The sequence below is a fragment of the Dendrobates tinctorius genome, unplaced genomic scaffold (genome assembly GCF_039654945.1).
Source record: "Dendrobates tinctorius isolate UK_male_01 unplaced genomic scaffold, ASM3965494v1 ptg000062l, whole genome shotgun sequence".
NCBI classification, from domain to species: domain Eukaryota; kingdom Metazoa; phylum Chordata; class Amphibia; order Anura; family Dendrobatidae; genus Dendrobates; species Dendrobates tinctorius.
Genome location: NW_027361730.1, coordinates 13,169,824 through 13,195,760, shown reverse-complemented (window position 1 = coordinate 13,195,760; position 25,937 = coordinate 13,169,824). Strand labels below are relative to the sequence as shown.

General features: G+C 45.5%; 1 protein-coding gene across 3 annotated transcripts in view; it reads right to left on the bottom strand.

Moving 5' to 3' along the window:
• The window catches only part of NCAPH2 (non-SMC condensin II complex subunit H2), a 193,614-nt gene that overhangs the window by 138,106 nt on the left and 29,571 nt on the right, over positions 1–25,937 (bottom strand). For all 3 annotated transcript variants that reach the window (XM_073579286.1, XM_073579287.1, XM_073579285.1), the window contains exons 3-4: positions 7,612–7,713; positions 5,656–5,711 (exon numbers count right to left, since the gene is read on the bottom strand). In XM_073579286.1, coding sequence (XP_073435387.1) covers positions 5,656–5,711; positions 7,612–7,713 — 158 coding nt within the window. The remainder of the gene's footprint in view (positions 1–5,655; positions 5,712–7,611; positions 7,714–25,937) is intronic.

Below are 25,937 nucleotides of genomic sequence, written 5' to 3'. Positions count from 1 at the left end.
GCAGCACCTTCCTTCCCAGGCCTTCATCAGACAAGGCACGAGTATGACCCCTGTAAAACCTCACAAAGATGTACAAAGATGACCAGGTTGCAGCTTTACAAATCGCCCGAGTGGAGTGAGCCTTCACCCCCCCCGGAGGAGGCTGTTTGTCCTGGACGCAGTATGACTCCAATATTGCCAAACGAATCCAAAAGGGCAATAGTCGACTCAAAAGCTGGGAGCCCCTTACGACGGACCTTCAGGAGATGACAAGGCATCAGAGTGGCGAAAGGAAGCAGTCCTTGAAAGATGGATCTGGTAAGAGCTATCCGAGTCTAACTTGTGGAGTGACTTTCTCCAGAGGATGGACCGGAGAGGGACATAGAAAAGGAAGGACAATGTCTTCATTAATGTGAAATGAAGAGACCACCTTAGGCAGGAAGGAACAGGACTGAACTCCTTTGTCCTGATTTAGAATCAGGAACGGAGAACAGCAGGAAAATGCCGCTAGCACAGAAACTCTCCTGATGGACATAATGGCAACTAAGTAGGCAACTCTCCATGACAAGAGAAAACAAAATGTCTTGAATGGGCTCAAAAGGAGCGCGCTGGACTGCGCCAAGGATAAGGTTAAGATCACACGGATCTACCGGAGGACGTTAAGGAGGTGCCAGGTGGGCAACTCATTTAAGAAAAGTCTTTACTTGTAAATGACAAGCCACATTTCGTTGGACAATAATTGACAGAGCAAAAACTTGCCCTTTAAGAGTACTGAGAGAGACCCGAGTCAAGACCAGCTTGTAGAAAAACCCAGAATGGAAAGGAAAAGGACATAGGGATCAAATTGTTGTCCTCACACCACCAGAAGAAGGCCTTCCAGTACCTGTGGTAGATACACGAGGATGCTGGTTTACGGGAATCCCTTCTGCCTATCTTTTTCACGATTCTCAGATTCAAGGGGATAGGCGGAAAACAAAAAGGCAGTTGGAACTGGGATCACGGGCATACTAGAGCATCGCAACCGATGGCTATCGGATCCCGGGACCTGGCTACGTACTGAGGAACTTTGTGGTTCATCTGAGACGCCATCAGGTCAACGTCCGGTGTGCCCCATTTCTGGTATATCTGGTTGAAAATGGCAGGGCTGAGACCACTCGTCCGATGCAAGACCCTGACTGCTCAGAAAATTGGATGCATAATTTTCCACCCCCGGAAAGTGCAAGGCTGATATGGTGGGAATGTGATGTTCCGCCCATTGCAGAATCCTTGTTACCGCTACCATAACCTGTTTGCTGTGAGTCCCACCTTAATGGTTTATGTAAGGCACAGAGGTGGAGTTGTGCGACTGTAGGCGGACTGGCTGGCCTGCGAGAAGAAGCTGCTAGCGGCAAAGCGCAGAGAGAACTGCGGACCCTTGATCAGCAGATCTTCCAAGTAAGGAATTATGAGAATACCCTTGGAGCGAAGGATGGTCATGACCTTTGTGAATACTCTGGGGCAGAGGCCAGGCCGAATGGAAGGGTCGTTAACTGACAGTGATAGTACAGGATCGCAAACTGTAGGAAACTCTGATGCTGATCAGGAATGTGAAGATAAGCATCCTGAATGTCTACAGAGCAAAGAAATTCTCCCAGTTCCATGGAGGCAATTACCGAACGTAGGGACTCCATCCTGAAATGACGGATCCGAACGTGACTGTTCAACCGCTTGAGATCCAAAATCTGATGGAGCAATCGGTCTTTCTTCGAGACTACGAAAAGACTGTAATTGAACCCTGAAAACTTCGTTTTGGGGAACGGGTACAATTACTCCAGTAGTAGGGAAGAGACGACCTAAAGAACCAAGGGGTGAGAGTAAAGAAGTCGATTTTGTGACAGAACGTGACTCTCTCTGACCCAGGCATCATCAACCACCGACAACCAGCCTGTCTCGCACTCTGGAGAGATTCCCAGGTAGGAGTGACCCGTGACGCCGATGAGAAAAAGTTGGCGCGGGACCCTGAAGACTTTGAATAGAGTCCCTTTGGTCACCAGTGAGGAGCAGGTTTGAAAGATGGCTTCTTCCTTTCCCTTTGGGCAGAAAAGCAGTCCTGCTGGTTAGAAGTTCCTGAAGCAGAAAAGGGACAAAAGGAACGAAATTGAAGAGACCTCCTCTTAGTAAAAGGATGTTTAGGCCTGGACTGGGGAAGTGAGGTGCATTTACTGCCTGTAACACCTGAAATTATTTGATCAAGTTTGGACCCAAAATGTCCAGAGCCTTGGAAGGCAAGGCTAGTGGGGGACGGTGGATCTGCATTCCACGCTTTCAACCAGAGAATGCAGTGTATAACAACGATATTGTTGGTAGCCCTGGTGGGACAACCATATCTGCATCCGAGGAAGTGGTCAAAAGATATTTGCTGGCATGGTCAATCTGGTCTGCTGCTAGAATACCCTGACGAAGCATTCTTGCCCAGGCAGACATGGCCTTTGCTACCCAGGTGGAGGCAAAAATGGGACAGAAGGAGGCAACAGCTGCTTCAAAAGCTGACTTGACCAAGAATCCTGTCTATCCATAGAATAATTAAGTGATGTACCATCCAGTAGAGGCAAAACAGTCTTGGAAGAATGGCGAGAAACTGGCGGATCCACATTAGAGTATTCTGCCCATCTACCAACAAGGTCTAGGCTACAGGGAGAGAGAATATCTAGCTGCTTCCTTCCTGGGAAGTGCTTTTCATGGTGTTCCCTATGTTTGGACATAATCGCTTCAAACTCCCTGTGATTAGGACGTTTTACCCGTTTGAAGGAGATTGAGTGCTCCTGAGCAGGTGCCTCGTCGGCTCAAAGTTTGAGTAACTGCCAGGATAAAGGCCCCGTTACACATAACGATGTCCCAGCGATCCCACCAACGATCCAATATGGATGGGATCGCTCGAACATCGTTAGGCTGCCCCTCCAGCGATCAGGACCAGCGAGCAAGCTGGTTTCCAATGTAAACAGCAGGTATCTAGGAGCTGTGCGGCTCTTGGATACCCGCTGTTTACCTTGGAAACCAGCGTGTACGCTGGTATCTAAGGTAAACAGCGGGTTTCTAAGAGTCGCGCGGCTCTTAGATACCCGATGTTTACATTGGAAACCAGCGTCCAGTGTCACTGATCGCTGGTCTCTCGCTGCCACACGCAGCGATGCGAGCTGGCCAGTGGGAGACTAGCGATCAAAAACCGGCCCAGGACGATAGTGCACGATCAGCGATACCCGGCGGAGGGGCCAGTCACTGATCCCCGTTCCACACAGCGATCTCGCTGGCGAAATCGCTGTGGCGTCATAAAATCAGTGATCTCGCTAGCGAGATCGCTGTGTGTAAGGGGGCCTTAAGGCTATTGACCATATCCTGCATCTTTGAAGTCTGATCCGTATCAGACTCAGACTGGTAATCCACATCTTACCCAAAAGCCTCCTCCGACGAGGGGGCATGGGGTGAGGAATGTATCCAGGAGGATGCAGAGGGGCTCAGAGAACTGGAGGAAGAACAGGAAAGAGCTCGCTTCCTTTGCTTTGTTACCCAATTTGTCTCTGTGAAGGTCGCGGTCAGGTACGTGTGAATCACTGAGAGGTGTTCGGAGCACTGGTGGCTGTAGACAAATGTGGAAGTCGTTCAAGGACCTGGACCAGAGACTCAGACTTTTGTCAGGACAGAGACCGACTGTGACATGGCAACATCCCACTGCTGGGGGAGGGGAGTGTTCTCATCCCAGGCATTAGAGGGCTCCTGTGGGGCAGACATGGTGGAGGGGCTGCAGGACAGGCAGAAAGGGGAGGACTGGCCTGAAGACCACTTTCTTTTGTAAAGGGCACAGGCGTAGTGAATCACAGTGGGCTTAGAGAGGCAAGAAGGCGGCTCTCTAGAGTTGGGCATAATTGAGCCTTGAGGATACTGTTGTGGGGGAGCCAAGACAAAAAGAACAGAGCATACCCGAAGCCAGCGATGACCAGCAGAATGAACTGTGGAAGCTGTGTCCCCCTTTGTGAAGAGGGTCCGTAGGTCTGCAGAGCACGCAGGATATTGTATGAAAGGCTGATGAAGCTTCGGCTTGTTCCCACACCGCTGTAATCTGCCGTTTGGCAAAAGAGAAAGCGAGCATCCTATTAGCTGACACGCTGGGGAATGAACAGCCAGGACAATCTGCGGGCCGGTGAAAACGCAAGTTCTCCTCCGATTGGCTGACACACCGGGGGCGTGGACAGCTAGGAGGGAGAAACTCCATGATAAAAGCGGAGAAAATGTGCTGAAAGAGTGTGCGCTGCGGGGGGGGCGTGGCCAGACTCAGAAGAGGAGGAAGATGCCTCTTCTACTATATAATTGTCTAATGCTATCTGACTGTCACGGAAATTGGTCGTGGCAGTTAGACCACGACCAATCAGCGACAGTCGCTTAGTCGTCGCGGCAACACGGCCGCATCGCTTATTGTACAGGCACATTACAGCCGTTTAAGGCATCACGGCTGCGTCGCTCATTACACAGGCACAGTCCTGTACATATTCTAGAATACCCGATGCGTTAGAATCGGGCCACCATCTAGTATTGAATAAAAAGAGTGCATGATATAAACGTGCGACGGTGATTGGCTAAAGGGAACAGGGAAGGGGTGCAGCCAGCAAAGGGACGGGGGGAGGTCCGCAAGTACTGAGCCCGGCCATGGGAAAAATGGCCGCGACTACCAGCTGTATCCTACCACTTACGCCGTCCAGTCCCATTGCGATAAAGGGACAGTCTTCCACGGGATGACGCCTGCCACTGCGGAGGGAGACATACCTGCGTTGAGTTCCGGTTCCTCTGCAGCGATGAGAATCACATCAGGAGCCCTCGGGTGGATGAGGGTCGCTGGAATCAGGGATCCTCCTTCCCACATCGTCTCCAGATGGTGCAGAAGGCGGCGTCAACCCTTTATAAGAAGGGGGAAGGCCACCGCTGTAACCACCATCTTCCTCCCAGCCCTTTCCAAGGAGAGGGGTTGGGAAAAGGCAAAGGACCGGCCACCTGGAATCACCCTGAAACACCCGCAAAGGTGACAGGGGATAAGGTCCTAACTGCGTGTCCGAGAGTGGATGATGTGGGTGACACCACACTGCTCTGTCGGTCGCATAGGTACGAGAAAACAGGGTGAGAAATTACACCCTGTTACCCTAAGAAAAAAAGAACCTGAAAGACAAAGGGAAAAGGTTAATACACACAGGGAACCTGAACAAGAAAATGCGGATCTGGTAGCAAATCCAGGTCCGCCTCCAACAGACACCAAGTTTAAACTGAGGTACTTTGTGCCTGTCGGTGGGTGTATACTGCTGAGGATTAGCCATTTTTTCTTTTTTGCCTAGTGTTATTCTCCTAGTGACAGCAGCATACAACCATGGTTACCTGTGTCCCCCAAAGAAGAGATAAAGAAAAGTGTTTTTTAAATAAAGCCATTTATCTTGTATTTTTAAAATTGTCTAGGGAGGCATGCTATATTAGTGGCACACATCCTTCCCGCATTGTCAGTACAGATGTGTGCACTTTATTGAAGTAGCAGTGAATAGAAGCAAACAGAATCTATGGGCACATGTCTATTTCATCGGTTCAAAAACTAAACGTTAACATAACTGGTTTGCTGCCAATTACTACACAGTAAATGTAATGCAAAAACATTATGATACATACTTCTTATTGGATATAAAATCCATCGCTTGATACACCAAAGAGTAAAGATATTCAACCTGCATAAAGGAAATAAAATCAAATAAGATAGGACATAGTTTAGCACTGGGGCTCAGATCAGCCTGATTTACTGAAGGTATTATTGTGATGCATAAAAGAAATTCTTAGTGCAACGCTAAATAAAAAAAACACTATTACTACCTGAAGATCCACCTTTATAATACTTTGTATTATTTGGAAACATAACAGTATAAAGAATGGATATGGGGGAAATAAAAACCTATGTTGGAGTATCTATTGGATGTCAGTGTATTCGATGAGCTTTTGAAGCAGAAGACGTGCTTTCACCAAAGAGTCTTTTTTAGTTTTGGTATATTTGTCAATTTTTCCAGCGTCTCCATGTTTTTTTTTTCCTAATATAAATTAATGAATGGCTCCAAAACTGCTTGAAGAATGGTCAGGCCATTTCTTTTATCTGCTTTGCAGATTTTGAAACCGTATAACAGCAACAGCAAAAAAAAAAAATTATCAAAAAGTCTCAATTTTGCACAATAAGTCTTTTTTATATGTTTATGCATATGTGCATGCTTTTTGCCTTTTTTAAAAGCATTTTTTCAAGCAGAATTTGTCCAAAATAGACAGTGTGCACCTACAATAATAAAATTAAAAAAAATAAAGAAAAAGTGCTGCCCCTCAGCAGTAAGCATGTATAATACAGGATATTATAATTAGGCCATACATTTTACAGATAGCATCTAGAGAGCATTAATGAGGAAAGGGAAATACACTGCAGCATTTTGGAGTTATTATGCAGCTCTTGTATGTTCATCTTAGTGAACTGCACATATTACCCTTACTGTGTACATCAGGAGTCAACAAGGAGTTCAATTTGTACATAACATGAACCACAGGAACGTTGTGTCCGAAGGTACAGTACTTAATCGAAGTTTTGGGGTACGGAATCAGTGTTTCAAGGTATGAGTGGTTGGTTTTTGTATGGTTTAAAAAAAAAAAAAGCTCAGCAAACTATGCTGTCAAACAGTAACTGAACTGAGCCATGATGCCAAAGAGAACATGAAACTCACCACTTCTATGCCTTAAGCCCCCGTCACACACAGCGAGATCGCTGCTGAGTCACAAGTTTTGTGACGCAACAGCGATCTCGCTGTGTGAGACACCTATCAGCGACCGCCCCGCCGGGTATCGCTGATCGTGCTCTAAAGTCCAGGACATTTTTTTGGTAGTCGGTCTCCCGCTGGCCAGCACGCATCGCTGCGTGGCAGCGGGAAACCATCGATCAGCGAGCTCCCAGCGCTGTAAGCAGACACTGGGAGCTGGTATCCAAGGTAAACAGCGAGTTTCTAAGCGCCGCGCGAGCGCTTAGTTGCCCGCTGTTTACCTTAGATACCAGCTCCCAGCGCGAGCAAGCTGGTATCCAAGGTACACAGCGGGCAACTAAGCGACACGCGCGCTTATTACCCGGGTCGTCGCTGGTCCTGATTGCTGGTGAGATCTGCCTGTTTGACAGCTCACCAGTGATCATGTAGCGACACACCAGCAATCCTGACCAGGTCATATCGTTGTCGGGATTGCTGGTGCGTCGCTGTGTGTGACGGGGGCTTAAGTGATTCAGCAACAATGCTTTCATTAATTCCTCAAATTGTTTACAACTGAACAGCATGTGGCATCTGTCTAACTAGGGTCATTGGGATTCGTTATGTCAATAGTACAACAAGTGACCACTGTAGCCATTGACTGACAATTGCCACATGGTGACCACATGTAATCAAATATTAAGAAGACCAAAAAAGGATTGGCACTGGATTGCCAACTGTAATAAGAGAAGAGTATAGATCCATTGCCATTTGTAGCTAGCTTTAATATATATTTTTTGTTATATAGGTAGAATTAGCAATTTTTAGAGCAGGATAATGCACAAAAAAAGGGAGACAAACTTACTTTTTTACTGTAAATACATGCTGATCCTTGAATAAGAAGAGCAGCTTCTGCAAAGTTCATGGTGGTTTTACCTCCATCAAAAGATATGCAGATCTGATCCAGCTATAAAAATATAAAGCAATTATTTTAATACTTCATCTTAAATCGATAGAAAAACACTGTAAGAAAAGGTATTATAAAATAAACTAGATGTTTTCATTATATTTTTGTAGAAAGCAAAGCAAAGTACAGATCGTAAAACCAAAATGCACATTTACTTTCTATTCAAACACAAGAGGAAATATTAACTTTAATATCACAGGTAAAATCTCTGCTTCTCGAGCTACAAGGATTTCACTGGCTGACTGTATTGAACGAAGTGGTTAGACACGGCACTGGACTTTCCCTGACCAAAGCAAACTCTGGTTTAGCATAAATGACTCATTATGGGCTTAAAATATTAATATATATACTGCTCCAAAAAAAAAAAGGCAACACTAAAACACCATATCCCAGATATCTCTGAAAGAAATATTCCAGTTGCAGCTCTTTATTCATTACATAGTGGAATGTGTTGAGAACAATAACAAATAAAAATGATCACTGTAATCAAAATTAATATCCAATGGAGGTCTGGACTTGGAATGATACTCAAAATCAAATTATAGGCTGATCCAACTTCAGCGGAAATGCTTCAAGATCCAGGTGCCTGTATGATCTCCCTACAATGCTTGGGCATGGTCCTGATGAGGCGGCGTATGTTCTCCTGAGGGATCTCCTCCCAGACCTGAAATAAAGCAACAGTCAACTGCTTGACAGTCTGTGGTGCAACAGGGCGTTGGTGGATCATTTCCCAGAGGTGCTTGACTAGATTTAGGTCTGGCATGCCAGTCCATAGCATTCACTGTCCTATTAAGGAAATAGAAGAATCCAGGATATCTATAAACAGAAACATAGTGAGGAAACACTTAGCTAACCTAAATGAATTCAAGTCTCCAGGTCCAGATGAATTACACCCCAGAGTACTGAAGGAGATAGCAGAAGTTTTTGAACCCCTCTCCATAATCTTTGAAAATTCTTGGAGAACAGGACAAGTCCCAGAAGACTGGAGAAGAGCAAATGTTGTTCCTATCTTCAAAAAGGGGAAGAAGGTGGACCCAGGCAACTATAGGCCGGTGAGTCTGACTTCTATACCAGGAAAGATCTTTGAACAAATTATTAAACAACATGTATGTCAATACCTGGATAAGGAAGAAATGATTAAACAAAGTCAGCATGGGTTTGTAACTAATAAGTCATTTCAGACTAACAATTTCCTTCTATGATGGAATCACTGATTGGGTGGATCAAGGAAATGCTGTAGATATAGTATATCTTGACTTCAGCAAAGCATTTGACAAAGTATCTCATACAATCCTTATTGAAAAAATGACTAAGTATGGAATGGACAAGGCAACTGTTAGGTGGATTCATAACTGGCTTAGTGATCGGACCCAAAGAGTGGTCGTAAATGGCGGCACATCCAGTTGGAAGAATGTCTCAAGTGGGGTACCACAGAGCTCTGTCCTGGGCCCTGTATTGTTCAACATCTTTATCAATGATTTAGATGAAGGAATTGAGGGTAAACTGATTAAATTTGCTGATGACACAAAGCTAGGAGGGATAGCTAATACTAGAGGAGAGAGGATTCAAAAAGATATAAATAAACTGGAGAAGTGGGCAGCAACTAAGGGTAGTTTCACACTAGCGTTTGTGAGCGCAGCGACGGCCTGCGCACGGCCGCCGCTAAGCCCCGCCCCTGCCTCCGCTGGTAGCTCCGCCTACCGGCGCATGACGCTGCATGCGCTCTGCGTCCCCTATCTTTATCACTGGGGGAGCAGGCCGTGCGCAGTATGCGTTTGGCGGCGCATGCGCCTTTTTGACGGTGCGCCGGCGCAACCAAACTGCAGCAGGTTGCGTTTGGCGGAGGCGCGGCAGGGGGTGGGGCTTAGCGGCGGCCGTGCGCAGGCCGTCGCTGCACTCACAAACGCTAGTGTGAAACTAGCCTAACAGAATGGTTTTTACCAGGGAAAAATGCAAAGTACTACATCTGGGCAATAAAAATGAAAAAAAGCATATACAGAATAGGAGGAATAGGGCTAAGCAACAGCACATGTGAAAAAGACTTGGGTATACTAATAGATCACAGACTGAATATGAGTCAACAGTGTGATGCAGCAGCAAAAAAGGCAAATGCAATTCTAGGATGTATTAACAGAAGCATACAGTCTAGATCACGTGAAGTCATTATTTCCCTCTACTCCTCTTTGGTCAGACCTCATCTGGAATATTGTGTCCAGTTTTGGGCACCACATTGTAAAAAAGACATCAACAAACTGGAGCAAGTTCAGAAAAGAGCGACCAGAATGGTGATCGGTCTGCAAACCCTGTCTTATGAGGAAAGGTTGCAGAATTTGGGAATGTTTAGTTTGCAAAAGAGAAGACAGAGGGATCAACTTTATTCTCATTTGCACAAGGAAAGACTAGAAGCAATGGGATGAAACTGAATGGGAGGAGACACAGATTAGATATTAGAAAAAAAACTTTTTGACAGTTAGAGTGATCAATGAGTGGAACAAGCTGCCACGAGAAGTGGTGAGATCTCCTTCAATGGAAATCTTCAAACAGAGGCTGGACAGACATCTGACTGGGATGATTTAGCAAATCCTGCTTTGAGCAGGGGGTTGGACCAGATGGCCCAGGAGGTCCCTTCCAACTCTACAATAGCATCAAAGTCTTCATCATGCAAGAACTGCTGACACACTTCAGCCACATGAGGCCTAGCATGGTCATGTATCAGAAGGAAACCAAGGCCCAATGCACCTGCATATGGTCTCACAATGGGTCTGAGGTTCTCATCCCGTTACCTAACCGCAGTCAGGGTACCGCTGACGAGCACATGGAGGGCTAGGCGGCCCTCCAAAGAAATTCCTCACCGCATCATTATTGACCCACTGCCAAACCGGTCATGCTGGAGGATGTTGTGGGCAGCAGAACTTTCTCCACGGCGTCTCCAGACTCTGTCACATGTGCTCAGTGTGAAACTGCTCTCATCCGTGAAGAGCACAGGGTGCCAATGTCGACTCTGCCAATCTTGGTGTTCTCTGGCAAATGCCCATCGCGCTGCACGGTGTTGCGCTATAAGCACAATACCCACTTGTGGACGTCAGGCCCTCAAACCACGCTCATGGAGTCTGTTTCTGACAGTTTGAACAGACACATGGATGTTAGAGGCCTGCAGAGGGCTCTGATACTGCTCATCCTGTTCCTCCTTGCACAAAGGAGGACGAGGTAGCAGTCCTGCTGCTTGGTTGTTGCCTCCTACGGCCCACTCCCTGTCTCCTGGCAGCTGTCCATGCTCTGGCCACTGTGCTGACATGCACAGCTATCCTTGTTATCACAGCTTGCATTGGTGCCTTCCTGGATGAAGCTGAACTATCTGAGCAACTTCTCTGTGATGTAGACAAGACCTTGTGCTATCTCTAGGGCTTGAGAGCCATGACAAAATGCAAAAGTGACCAAAACAACAGCCAAAAAGGATGAGAAGAGAGAAATTGTCTGTGGCCTCCACCGCAGAACCACTCCTTTATAGGGGTTGTTTTGCTAATTGCCTATCATTTCTACCTGTTGTCTGTTCCATTTGCACAAGAGCATATTTCCCAGAGGAGCATTGTGGCTTTAAGTCTCCTCATCTCGACATGCTTAGCATGTCATTCTCCGCAAGGAGAAATGATACTTCTTGGATATCGGTCACACGCCTCTCTCACAGCCAAACCAGATCTCACACTTTGCACTGACGAGGGGCAGTACCCCAAAACAGTGTCTGCAAATTGAAATTCTGGCTTGGCTTTTATCCTAAGTCATGTAACAAGGCTCGTTAAAGGGTCGACATTGAATTTTAGGATTGCTACTTCCAATAGGTGGCACTAGACTTCTAGTCCTCTCTCTCTCTCTCTGAAGAAACAATTTGCATAGTTAGCATATTTCCCAGAGGAGCATTGTGGCTTTAAGTCTCCTCATCTCTAAATGCTTAGTATGTCATTTTCCGCAAGGAGAAATGATACTTCTTGGACACAAGAGCAGGAGAAATTGACTCATAATCAGTGTTACCTCATAACTGGACAGGTTGATTTCACACAAGTGTGACTGACTTGGAGTTACATTGTGTTTAAGGCCGTGTGCATACAGTGCGCTTGTGTGTTTTCGCGGCCTTATTTCCACGCGGAAATGGGCCAAAAACGCTACGGAATCTTCATGCGAGCTAATATTCAATGACAACCCTAAAGTGTTGTGCACATGATCAGTAATTATCCTTGAGTATCTGCAGTGCTTTATCTGTAGCATGTGGGTATGTGCACAGTCAGTAAACGATACGGGTTGAACGCTGAGTACCTCGCAGCATCCAGATGTAACAGCATACTGGATGGGATTTCAAGAAATCCCAGGTCCACTATACGTGCACAGACGCCCGCGGCTCACTCCTGGATATGGACACGCAGCGCATCTTTCCAGACGGCAGTATGTCTATCTTGCGGTGACGCAAGCCTCCACAAGATAAATTTCACCCGTACAATGTACTAGACTTGGTGATTCCAAATAGTTTAATGAACACATGCGGATTCACCTGCTTTCAATAGCCGGCAGCGCTTTGGACGCAGCGGTAGATGTGACTGCTCTACCTGGCAGCCGGCAATACACTGCGGGAGTGATTACCTCCTGAGCTGCCATGAGAGAGTTCACCGTAGTTCATCAGCTGATCAGACCGGTGTTCTCACTTACGGCACCGCTGCGTGAGAACTCTCTCATGCAGCAGTGGTGCCGTAAGGGAGATCACCGGAGCTGATCAGCTGATGAACTACAGTGAACTCACAGCAGCACAGTGCTATACCCTGCAGGAGCAATTGCCTCCTGTCAGATGTAGTGCAGCGGTATCCACACTGAGCAGTGATGAGGCAGTGACCCAGCAAAATTCAAAACAAAAGTCTCTTTAACCCCTTAATGACTGCCGATACGCCTTTTAACGGCGGTCGTTAAGGGTACTTAAACCACAGCGCCGTTAATTAATGGCCATGTGGAAAAAGTGTATAGCGCCCCCCAGAGTCGGATTTTCTCCGGGGTCTCGGCTGCAAGGGGTAGCCGAGACCCCAGAGAACATTACTTGTGATCGCAGTTGTTAACCGTATAACGGCAACAGCGCAAAAAAAAAAGCTGAGATTTTGCATTTACTTTCTCTCTCCTCTGATGTGATGGCACATCAGAGGAGAGAGAAATAGGGTCCCCGAAACCCCCCCCCCCCTCCTGCTTCCTCCGGTGGGCGCCGCCACTTCTTCCGACTGGCAGATTCCATTCATTCATTACAGGTACATTTTGATCACTGTGATAAACCCTATCACAGTGATCAAACAAAAAATAAAATAAAAAAAAAAAAAGTAAATAACCCCCCGCCCTTTATCACCCCTTTAGTTGGGGAAATATAATGAAAAAGAAAATATATTGATTTTCATTTTTCCATTAGGGTTAGGTTTGAGATAGAATTGAGGGGTTTCCACCATTAAGCACATCAGGGGGTCTCCAAACACGACATGGCGCCATCATTGATTCCAGGCAATTTTGTGTTCATAGACACAACAGTGGTTTACCCCAACATATGGGGCATCAGCGTACTCAGGAGAAATTAGACCCCCAAAGTTGGTGTATAATTTGTCCTGTTACCCTTGGGAAAATAAAAAAAAAAAATGGGGGCAAAAAAAAAAAAAAAAACTTGTGGAAAATATGATTTTTTTTTTCCACGCTCTGGGTTACAAACTTCTGTGAAGCACTTGTGTGGTGAGCACTTTGAACCCCCCCATCTAGATAAGCTCCTTGGGGGTCTAGCTTCCAAAATGGAGTCACTTGCGGGGGGGGTCTCTACCAGGGCTGTGGAGTCGGTAAGCCAAACCTGCGACTCAGACTCCTCAATTTCCCTTCCACAAACTCCGACATATATTGCTTATATTTAAGTGAAAAATTTATTGTAGTACAATGTGAACATCAGACATTTAATCATTTTTATGATACAATAATCAAGACATTTAGATAGAACATAATATATATTTATTGGAATACAACTTTAGAACACAAAAAACTAATAAATTGTAAATATGTAATACACTATGCAATATCGAATATATATATACACACACTATATATATATATATATATATATATATATATATATATATATATATATATATATCTCTATCACTATGTAATAAACTATGTAAGTGGCAAAAAACAGATTTCAACAAAAACATACTAAACATTGTGCAGTCTATGAATTTGTTCTAAGAAATAGAATTGCCTCCATCAGATCCTCCTTCATAGATGACCTAAAATCTGACCCAATAATTTTAAGGCCAGAGAACAACCTCTCTATACTAACTTGGGTTGGAGGCAAAGCCGTAACCACATGGGCAACATCTCTAACAATTTCCAAGTATAAAGGAATTGCCTCATGCAGTCAGTTTTGATGAACGGTTGAATTTTTCTTTGAGAACAAGTGAAACATTTTGCTGAAATATGGTCAATCTGCTTGCTATAGGAGACGGAGTGAAATCTTTTTCCTTGCAGCAATGCTTTGCCTGCTCCATATCATCCAAATACTTGTCAAAGTCAAACGCCTCATCTGATGAGGATGAACATATGGCAGCAGTAGCACTGTCAGGACCAAAGTCCTCTTGCGCCTGGCAGTCCTCCTGTAGGCCACTCATCCTAACTGCTACCTCAGTCAGAGCTTCTTTTCCTTCAGTAAGCTGTTGATCATCAAGCAGTATACGATGACTTGGGTCCACATAAACAGCTGCCAGAAAAATTTTATTTTCCAATAGCTGTGTCTCTCTCCGTTTCATTGAAGCAGAAATGCCATCTGCGATTAAATCTCCTCTTTGGGACAGGCAAAATAGCAAGTTCTTCCACTTCCTTATGAAAATGCCAAGAGTTAAATCCTCAGCTTGTAATTTTTTAGTCACGGTAAATAGGCGATTAAGCAGTTCCTTCAATTCAGCCACCTGTGTCCATTGACCTTCATTTAGGGTTACCTGAGGGTTCGCCATATCTATAAGAAACGTTTTTTTTTAATCAGATAAATTTTTATTAATGAAAACAATTATAACACATGACATCAAGCTATTGTTCACATATAAATATTTTTATGAACAAAACTCCCCCCCCCCCCCCCCCTCGAGACCCCCTCAGTGTCTTCCTCATTTCCCATATCCATATACAATTGTATAGTATGAACATCATCTATAACAATGCATCCTCCCCACAAATCTAATTCCATTCTATCCATGGCTGCCATATCTTTTGAAATACGTCGAGTTTATTTCTCTTAGTATAAATACTTTTTTCCAATAAAATTATATGATCCGCTTGCGTGAGAAAGTCTCGTCTAGTCGGAGGCTCTTCTCTGATCCAGAACCGAGCAATCAATTTCCTTGCTATGAATAACAATCTAGCAATCGCCAGTTTGACCATAGATACCGCTGCTAATTCTTCCACATAACCCAATATACAGACCAAAGGGTCTCTGGGAATTACACACCTATATATCAATTCAATCCGATTCAATACAACAGTCTAGAAAGGTAGACAATCTAGGGCAATGCCACAGAATGTGCAGCATGTCTGCCCGTTCCAGCGAACATCGTGGACACTCTGAATCAGACCTCAAACCCATCTTGAACAGTCTATCGGGAGTTCTGTAAGCTCTATGAATCACGTATAGTTGAGACATCCTCCCAGGTTCGCTCAGAGATCTTAGGCACATATTCTAAAATAGATTCCCATCTATCATCATTTATCTCTCCCAATTCAGCTTCCCATTTCACTCTAGACTTGATGGGATGTTTGACTAGAAAGGTGAATAAGGAACGGTTTTAGCCAGGATCAAAACTAGGGGGGGGGGGGGGGAGCAGAATCTCATACTGCACACCTCAGCTGCTGCAGAACCTTATACTGCACACCCCTTCACTTGAAAATAAAGCCTGCACCTTAAGATGTGGTGAATGCAGTCTATTTATTCCAACTATCAATTGATGTTAATGTGTTACTGAAGACGAGCAACGCCTGTCCTGGGCGCCCTTTTGGGCAGCTATGAGGTGTACCTGACTGGTGCTAAAAAAAAGGGAGTGTTAGTCTGTGTGCTACCCGGCTTTCATTCTTTTTGGTACAGATAAGATATGGATAGACAGATATGGATAAATGGATAGAGCAGATTTCTAATCTGCTTTTGCTATTGAAAACATTATCTATGAGCTCAAAAACCTTTCAGGTGATGCAGTTTTTAAAAAAGCGGATCTGCCTTTGCAGCTGAAAAACGTATCCTCAAACACAGCAAAACTCTGTGTGTGAATGTAGCCTTAGATCAGGAATAGAACAGCCATTTATAGGACATTTCATAACTTTCCCAAATTCCTATGAAAAAATATTCAGCACATTATGCATTGAACTACTGTCCCCAATTTATTATATATTTTAGGAGTCCGAGTCGGACCATTTTATACCGACTCCACAGCCCTGGTTTCTACTGCTTAGGCACATCAGGGGCTCTGCAAACAAAACATGACACCCGCAGAACATTCCATCAAAGTCTGCATTCCAAAATGGCACTCCTTCCCTTCCGGGCTCTCCCATGCGCCCAAACATTGGTGTCCCCCCCCACATATGGGGTATCAGCGTACTCAGGACAAAATTGCACAACAACTTTTGTGGTCCAATATCTCATGTTACCCTTGTGAAGATAAAAGATAGTACGCTAAAAAAAATCTTTTGAGGAAAAAAAATGATTTTTTATTTTCACTGCTCTGCGTTATAAACTTCTGTAAAGCACTTGGGGGTTCTAAGTGCTCACCACACCTCTAGATAAGTTCTTTAAGGGGTTTAGTTTCCAAAATGGTGTCACTTGTGGGGAGTTTCAACTGTTAAGGCACATTAGGGGCTCTCCAAACGCGACATGACATCCGATCTCAATTCTGCATTGAAAAAGTCAAACGGCGCTCTTTCCCTTCTGAGCTCTGCTGTGCGCCCAAACAGTGGTTTACCCTCACATATAGAGTATCAGCATATTCAGGAGAAATTGAACCACAAAATTTGTTGTGCAATTTCTCTTTTTAAGCTTCTGAAAAGAAAAAAAATTGGTTCTGAAGTAAAACGTTTTAACTGGAATCTGTGACTGTAGGCCACATGGAAAACCAGAGCCGGGAATGAAACGCACTGCACCACTACCATCCTGTAATCTGTTTCAAAACAAAAGCCCAGAGCAGGTTTTCCCTAAAACTGCCCTGGACAAAAAACATGTCCAAGACCTAAACTCACTTTTATTCTGCATTGCAATCACAGCTACGCCTCAATACGCCTCCGTGAGCATACTCAGGGAGGGGGGGCATACAGGGACCCATAGATGTGACACGGGTCACTGCCTCACACAGTATCACCAGTTGTTTTTGTGAGCAATCACATTAGTGACTGCTGTCAAAACGATCGGGATCGTTATGGGACATTATAGGCTATCTTCTCTGGTTTATTTTTGTTGCAGGAGAAGTTGGCTTTCGTGGATTAGCCGTTCGGAGAGTATGGTTTAATTAAGATTCATTAAAGGAATCTGTGTCATTATTTCAAAGGAATTTATTCTGGGTGTCTGTTTATACAATTATCACTATGGGGTTACTAATGGATAGGTGTCTTATAAACGCCTCTATATTAACCTGTGGACTTTATGTCACCTGACAATACAAAGGTGACATCAAGCCCACAAATAAGAACCTCACTTGTCACCGCTACAGGGCAAGTGGGAAGAGCAAGGCTAAGTGCCATATTTGGCACATCTTACAGATGCGCCTTTTCTGAGGCAGCTGAGGATTTTAGTCTGGGAGGGGCCAATATCTATGGCCCCTTTCTAGGCTATTAATATCAGCCCGCAGCTGTCTGCCTAGCTTTTGCTGGTTAGATTTTATAGGGGGACCCTATGTCAATTTTTTTCTGGGGTCCCCTCATAAATTAGCCAGAAAAGGCTAAACAAAACTATGAGCTGATATTAATAACCTGGGAACCTTTATGGCAACTGGTTCCTTCCCAGAATATTAACGTCAGCCCTCAGCATTCCCTCTGCTGGTTATTAAAGTTACACGTGAGCCCACGCAATTTTTTCTTCCATTTTTTTTTTCTTAAAAAAAAGTTGATGTCTGGTAACAACCTATGTATTTCTTTCCATTAACGCTCCTACATAGGATGGTGACAATGTATGTGTGTTTGTGTTTACTTATCTGCTTAGTAAGGCTAGATTCACATTTGCGTTCAGGAGGGCTGTGGATGGTTGCCTACTTACTCCCTTCTTCTAGGAACTTGCGTTCTATGCGGATGTGTCTATTTGCGTCTTTGACTTTTGTGGCGACCGCATGGAAACGCAAATTTTTGCGTTTTCGCACAGTCACCGCACACATCAAATTGACGCATCCGCATACAACGCATGTCCCTGCGTACCCAATGTTAAAGATAGGTTCGCAGGACGCATAAAGTACCGTATTTTTCGGACTATAAGACGCACCCCTATTTTCAGAAGGAAAATAGGGAAAAAAATAATGTGTCAAATGGGGGTCCGTCTTCCAGTCCGAATTCAGCTTACCTGGGAAGGGATCCGGCACAGGTGGAGAAGTAGTCACAGGGGTCATTCAGTGGTCCAGGCTCGTGCGGTGGCGGCGGCTCTGTGCTAGGGCAGCTGCACTGGGGCGGGTGGGCTGTGCAGGGGCAGCTGTGGCAGGGGCAGCTGTGGCAGGGACAGGTGGGCTCTGCGGTGGTGGCAGCGGGCGGCGCTCTGCGGTGCGGTGGTGGCAGCGGGCTGTGCTCCGGTGCAGGGGCGGCGGCTCCGCCGGCGTTTCTTCGCAGCCCGGCGGCCACCGCCATGTTGCGGTGGCCTCCGGGAGCATGGACGCCGGCAAGATGGCCGCCGGTACAGGGACGGCGCATGCGCAGCTTCAGATCTTGTGCCGAGATCTCGGGGAGCGAGATTCAAATCTCGGCAACGAGATCTCGTCCCCCGAGATCTCGGCACGAGATCTGAAGCTGCGCATGCGCCGTCCCCGGACCGGCGGCCATCTTGCCGGCGTCCATGCTCCCGGAGGCCACCGCAACATGGCGGCGCCCAGCAAGGGGTGTGCGGGGGCCTCCAGGCTGCGAAGAAACGCCGGCGCAGCCGCCGCCCCTGCACCGGAGCACAGCCCACTGCCACCACCGCACAGCGCCGCCCGCTGCCACCACCGCACCGCAGAGCCCCGCCCGCTGCCACCAGCGCACCAGGTACCGTGCATTGCGACCATAAGACGCACCCCCCACTTTCCCCCCAAAATTTTGGGGGGAAAAAGTGAGTCTTATGGTCCGAAAAATACGGTAGGTGGAGCTTCAGGGAGGAAGGAGGGAGGAAGTAGACAGCCATCCGCAGCCCTCTTGAACGCAAATGTGAACCTAGCCTAAAGAGGGTGTCGGGCTGACACCTTTTCATTACTAAGTCTAGGGCTAGGTATCAATGACAACTGCTGACACCAAGCCCTAGTCCCATCACCCTGATGCTACACTGCATCAGCATGAAAAAGGTGGTGCTGAACCAAGAAATTACATCACAAAACATTTTTTTTTTTTTTAAATACCTTTATTTAGATCACACTTCATTGCTATACAAAAACGCATGAAAAACCACATTTTTGCCAGAGTGTTTTTCCTGCCAAGCGATACAGAAACTTTGCAGAAATTTCTGCAAGCACATACTCAACATGCATACATAGCCTAAGTGTTCCTTTTTTTGCAGTATACTACTTGGAAAGTAAATTGAAATAAATTAGTTTACGCATGGATTTACAACTAGTGATATAAAAATTATAGTTTACGTCCACCCAACAGAAGGACCTGTCAGCCAAAGAATGGCAGTATTATTGCGGCTGTGTATGATCCACTAAAATGCTGCGCGGTTTCAGAGAGATCGTACTTTTAGGCTAAGGTCCCAGTACGAGTTTTTGTTGCGTTTTTGATGTGGAATTTGTTTTAAAACTCTTGCTTGTTAAAGTTTATATAACATAGGGCGGGGTCTGCGTGCTGAAGATGGAGGGAGTGTGATTCCAGACTTACATCGGCTCATATCGGCATTCAGCGGCTTCCTCGACAGCCGTGCAATGCACCGCCGGCTTCCTAACACCCCCGGGCACATGATGACCCGTGGTAGAACACAGAGAAAGGCTTCTCCTCCGCGCCTGCCTGACTTCTTTCTGAGGACTCAGACTGCACATGCAGCAGGTAAAATGGCAGCAGCTTCCCCTCCCACAGGATCATCTCGTTCCTCCCACAGCTCCCAGGGCTCAGAGAGGTGAGACCTCAGCAGATACACATCACAGTAACTCTGTACCTATGACTAGGGGGGACATGAGGGATTTCCTGCCATGTATACGCACTTCTTTAAAGGGAGGACATGCAGGACATGTTAAGGGAGATAAGAGGAGAAGTTAACTCTTTAGGAGTACGTACTGACCACTTAGAAAACAAGATGTCTGAATATGTTTCTGTTATCAACGCTCTTGTGGATGAGAATCAAGCCATGAAAGGTAGATTGGCAGGGGCATTTGATAAAATACACGATCTGGAGGACAGATCTAGAAGAAATAATCTTCGTATAAGAGGCATCCCAGAGACTATAGGAGATAAAGATCTGGCCCCCTTCCTCCAAAACTATATGCAAGCTGTCCTGCCATCGCTCTCCCCAAGGGACCTGTTAGATGACAGGGTCCACAGGACGCCCAAACCCAAGCACTTGGATTCGTCTCTCCCCAGGGACACTCTTGCAAGGATACACCTGTATACTACTAAAGAGACCTTTCTGAGACAAATAAGAAATCCTCCTGAGCTTCCTTCTGAGTTTCAGGCACTGCAAGTTTTCCCAGCTCTATCGGCTGCTACGCTGTCTAAGAGGCGGGAATATGCCCACGTCTGCAGAGCCTTAAGGGAGGTCTCCGTGAAATATCGGTGGGGTTTCAATCCTGTGAGGCTTTTCATTACTCATGACGGAAGTACAGTCGTCTGTTCCTCTCCTAGGCAAGCGGAGGAGAAGCTCACGAGCTGGAAGATCCTTTTTTCACCGAGACAAGCTGACACGGGTCGGAAGGTGGCTTCGGAGTGGTCTATGGCTTGACTGTACTGCATGGTATGAGTCTGGATAACTGGACTCTCCTGCTACGGTTCCTAGTGGACCTTGGTTCGTGAACTTTTCACTTCCACCCCCCTCGTAGATCCTTGATCTGCGGATCGTCCGAACTGTTCTGGATGTTTATACGAGTGGCTCTCGTATATTTGACTATGTTTTGGTTTCTTATCTTTTTCTTTTCCTTTTTTTGTCTGTTCTCTTTATTTTCTTTTTGGCATCCTTTTGGGTCAATACTCTGGCCCGTCTGTAAGTTTATCTGCTCCCATTTTTTCTTACAGGTTTTTTCCTCCCAAATACCCAGGCATCTATGTGCTACAATGGACTCTCAGTGTATTTGTAGACGTGTTGGTTCTAGCATGCTATATGTGACTATATTAAGTGTGCAGTTCCATTCTGCCAGCAGCACTGTGAACTTCTCGTATCAGTATTATGAGTATACAAATCTTATCCTTGAATGTTAGGGGCCTAAATTCCCCTGAAAAACGCTCTATGATGTGGAGGGAGGTGGGGAGGTCACAGGCGGATGTTGTCTGCCTTCAAGAAACACATCTATTGGAAGCCGATAATTTCAGGCTTCGACACCCTCACTTCCCCCACATGTATTTTGCTAATGGTCAGACCAAAAAGGCTGGTGTGTGCATTATGGTGAAACGTACAATAGCATTTCAATTGTTAACACAATATGCTGACTCCGTAGGTAGATGCTTGACAGTCACTTGCCTGCTAAATGGAGAGGTGCACACGTTGACAAATGTATATGCTCCCAATGAAGGCCAACACAAATTTTTGAGAACTACCTTTAATGATATCTCTTTAAAAGCGAAGGGTAGCAATATCATATGTGGTGATTTCAATCTCCCCATGAATGCGGACCTTGACTGCTCTTCAGGAAGGAAGAGAACTAGGAGGGGTTTGAACCTCCTATCCCATGAATTTCACCTACATGATTTTTGGGGTTCCATGACAATTGTGTACAAGATAATTGTGTACGGACAATTGTGTACAGAAAATTGTGTCCAAGGACAATTGTGTCCAAGGACAATTGTGTCCAAGGACAATCGCCTTGTACACAATTGCCTTGTACACAATTGTCATTGTACACAATTGGCCTGTACACAATTGGCCTGTACACAATAGTCCGTACACAATTATCTTGTACACAATTGTCCTGTCACCGATTTTTGGAGATACTCACACGCATCGGAAAGAGATTATACTTTTTATTCTCCTAGGCACTCCACATACTCCCGTATCGACTATTTCTTAATAGATAGTGCGACCCTAAGCAGGTGTCTAAATGCCACTATTGGCCTAATCGCCTGGTCTGACCACGCTTCGGTCTCTCTGACCCTTGCTCTTGCCCACCAGGCTGACCCTGCGTTCAGGTGGCGTCTTCATGACTCATTGCTGCTGAGGGGGGAGGTGGTTGATAAGGTTTCCTCGGAGCTGGAGGGCTACTTTCAAATAAACGATAATGGGGAGGTCTCTGATAAGACCCTTTGGTCTGCTCACAAAGTGGTGGTTAGGGGGGGGGGTTCTCCTACAACAAGCTTCATATTTAAAGAAGAAAAGAGAAGCCAGTAGAGAGGCTCTGCTCTCCCGTTTACATTATTTAGATGCTATTAATAAGGCTGCACATACGCCCTCCGTCTCTGAGGAGATCTCCCAAATTAGATTTAAATTAAGGGAAAATTTCCTATACAAATATGCATACAATATGAGGAAACTTAAAACTAACTTATATGCTACCGGGGACAGGGCGGGAGCGCTTCCAGCTCGCAGAGTTCGTAAACGGGAGGTCATGTCACGAATTGACCACATATTGGATGAGCAAGGTAGAGCCCTTAGGAACCCACGGGACATAGTGCAAGCCTTTGCTCAATATTACACTGCCCTCTATAATTTAAAAGATTATGCCTCCACCCCTCAACCTGACCAAACATCTATTGATGCATACTTAGATTCTGTTAATTTACCATGTATTACCATTGACCAATTAAATTATTTAAACGCCCCCTTCGCGGCTGCAGAAATTCAGCAGGCGATTAAACAGACTAAACTTCATAATGCCCCAGGCCCGGATGGCTTAACGAATGATTATTATAAGACCTTTTCTCAGCAATTAACACCATATCTACAGCGTCTGTTCACACACTGGAGAGACGCTGGTACTGTGCTGGCCCCTAATTTAGAGGCCACTATTTCCACTATACCAAAACCGGGGAAATCACTCACACATCCCGGAGATTTCAGACCCATTGCTTTGTTAAATTCAGATGTCAAACTGTTTACTAAAATCATAGCATCTAGACGGAAACTAATTATACAGACTATAGTGTCACCAGATCAGGTGGGCTTTGTTGCAGGACGGGAGACGAAGGATGGCATACGACGTATGTTGAATTTGATTAAAATATCTGAGCTGTCTGGCCAACCCAGTGCATTCCTGTCACTTGATGCTGAAAAAGCTTTTGACAGGGTGCACTGGGGATATTTAAGAGCAGTCCTGAAGAAATTTGGACTGTCGGGCCCTATATTATCCGCAATCTGTGCCATGTACTCGACCCTCTGCGCCAGGGTTTTGACGTCTGGCTTCTTGTCCGGCCCGTTCCAGATCACGAACGGTACGAGACAGGGGTGCCTGCTCTTGCCTGTTATTTTTGCGCTGTGCATGGAGCCGCTTGCCGAGCGCATTAGAATGTCGGCGGGCAATTCTCGGATTAGGGTTGGACAGGTGGAGCACAAAGTCGGTCTATACGCCGATGATGTCATTCTATCCTGTGTAAATTTAGAGTCTTCGTTTTCTGCAATTATTTGTGAACTTGGGGAATTTAGCAAGGTCTCATACTATAAACTGAACCCCACAAAATCCCTGTTGTTTCCGGTGGCGGTTCCTTGTGCGGCAAAGACAAGGCTGGAGGCCATTTTTCCGTTTAAGTGGATGAGAGAGGGTATTCCATATTTGGGCATTACACTGACGGGTTCTGAGCAGATTGTGGATAGGAACTTTACTAATTTGGAAATACAGCTTAAGAAACAATTGGAGCAGCTTCATGCTGTCCAGACCTCCTGGATTGCAAGGATTAATGCCTTTAAGATGATTGTCCTACCTAAAATATTGTACCTACTCCGGTGCATACCAATGATAATCCCTAAAAAAAGAATTCTAAGATTACAAACTATGGCATATAGTTATATTTGGTCATATAAAAAGTCTAGGATCTCCAGGGCCCTAATGTATTTCCCGTATAAAAAAGGGGGACTGGGGGTACCAAACTTGTTAAAGTATCATAAAGCCGCTATAATGACGGGACTGAGAGACTGGTGGCAAGCGGACAGAGACCATAAATGGCTTCAAATAGAAAACTATTATGCTACCGCCAGGTCTACCCGATATATTTTGGAGGCTGAAGCTATTAAAACTACTAAATATTCCCCACTTTTGCCAACTATGAAAGCTGCGCTACATCATTGGAGGACAGTGGTCCCATCTCTTATTAAACTATCACGCCACTCCATATCGTTAAAGGCCCTTGAGATACATATTCCATACCTTAATCTTCAGTCATGGGTTGCTGCCGGAATTGTGAGTCTGGGAGACCTGGTGGGGAGTGGTGGGTTAATCCCGTTTGACCAACTGGCTGCTGAGTTTCCGGCCACCCGGAGGTGTTTTTACCAATACCTACAAATACGTCATATGTTGCATAATTCACCGGACTCGGTTTTTTTCAATTCACAACTAAATAACACAGTTAACGGTTATTTTCTGCTGCCTGATTCTGGCCCGAGAGGTATCTCATTATTATATAGAGCCCTGAATGACCCGCCGGATAATACAAAACTGCCCTATATGATCAGGTGGGAGCGGGATCTGGGTTCTCTCTCCGAACCTGTTGACTGGGAGGAAGGATTGTGTGAAGTTGTACGGGTCTCTTCATGTGTGAACCATCTGGAGCAGTTGAAAAAGATGCACCTGAGATGGTACTGTCAGGGTGAAAATATATTTTCTTATATAACTTTTATACTTTTATACTGTGAAACAATAAGTTTTTCCTAATTGCTTGCTAATGCAAATGTAACTGTATTAAAGATGGCTGCCAGTGTTCACTTTCACTTAAATTCAGTGTCTAAAGAGTTAAGTTAAGTTTCATTTCTCCTAAAAAAAGATAACTCAGGAATGTGAAGAAGAAGTAACCATCGGGAGACTTTTTGACGAATCAGAGAGAGACTGGACACTAGATGTATACTGCATAAACCCCGCCTAATGCACGCCTTCCCCTAACACTCAATATAGTATTGTGTATTTGTAAATAAAGCCAGTTGTTGTACTGCTCCTGACAGGTGTGGATGCGGGACATTAGCTAAGACTGAATCAGCTGCGTGTCTGAGTCACTTAATTGGTACCAGATGTTTTGCGCTCGCACAATGATTTGGAATGACTGGTGAATGAGGATTTATTGTCGTTTACGACCCCGACAATTTGGAGCCCAACGGGGGGCGTGGACAGTGATCCGAGGCTCCTCTGGACCCATGCCTGGATGTCTGTGGATGATACCTGTAGTGGCTGACCTCGAGGACTGATCACCCTCCAAAACACGGTAAGTGAGATCATATACACTGTATGTGTCACACTTGCTAGTGTCTCAGCCGTTATTGGTTTGTCTGTGGTCTCCTTGGGTCTGAGGGGTGACCGGTCGAGTGGTGAGACTGAGTGCGATCCTGTGCCACGCTCTGAACCAGCAACTGAGAGACGTCGTATTCTGCGCGTCCTCGTGTACACCACACCTCCTCCACCGGTCATTGTACTCCATTTAACCACCCTACCCGTGACTATTGTCTAGTAGTGAAGTGGAGTGATAAATTGAGCTAGTTGCAGATTGTGGGGCAACTTAGAGGAAGGGATAGGAGACGCAGCCTCTGTGATATTGTACCAGCTAGGTAATTAAGACGTCCCGAGAAGGGACCACCTGTATTTCTGTGGAGGGCTCTCACTAGGAGACCGCCTCCCGACTGTTGGAATATCGTGGCAGGATAATCTGTTAATCACTGCTGTTCAAGGTTAGGGAAAGGAAATATTGAGCGCGAGGCT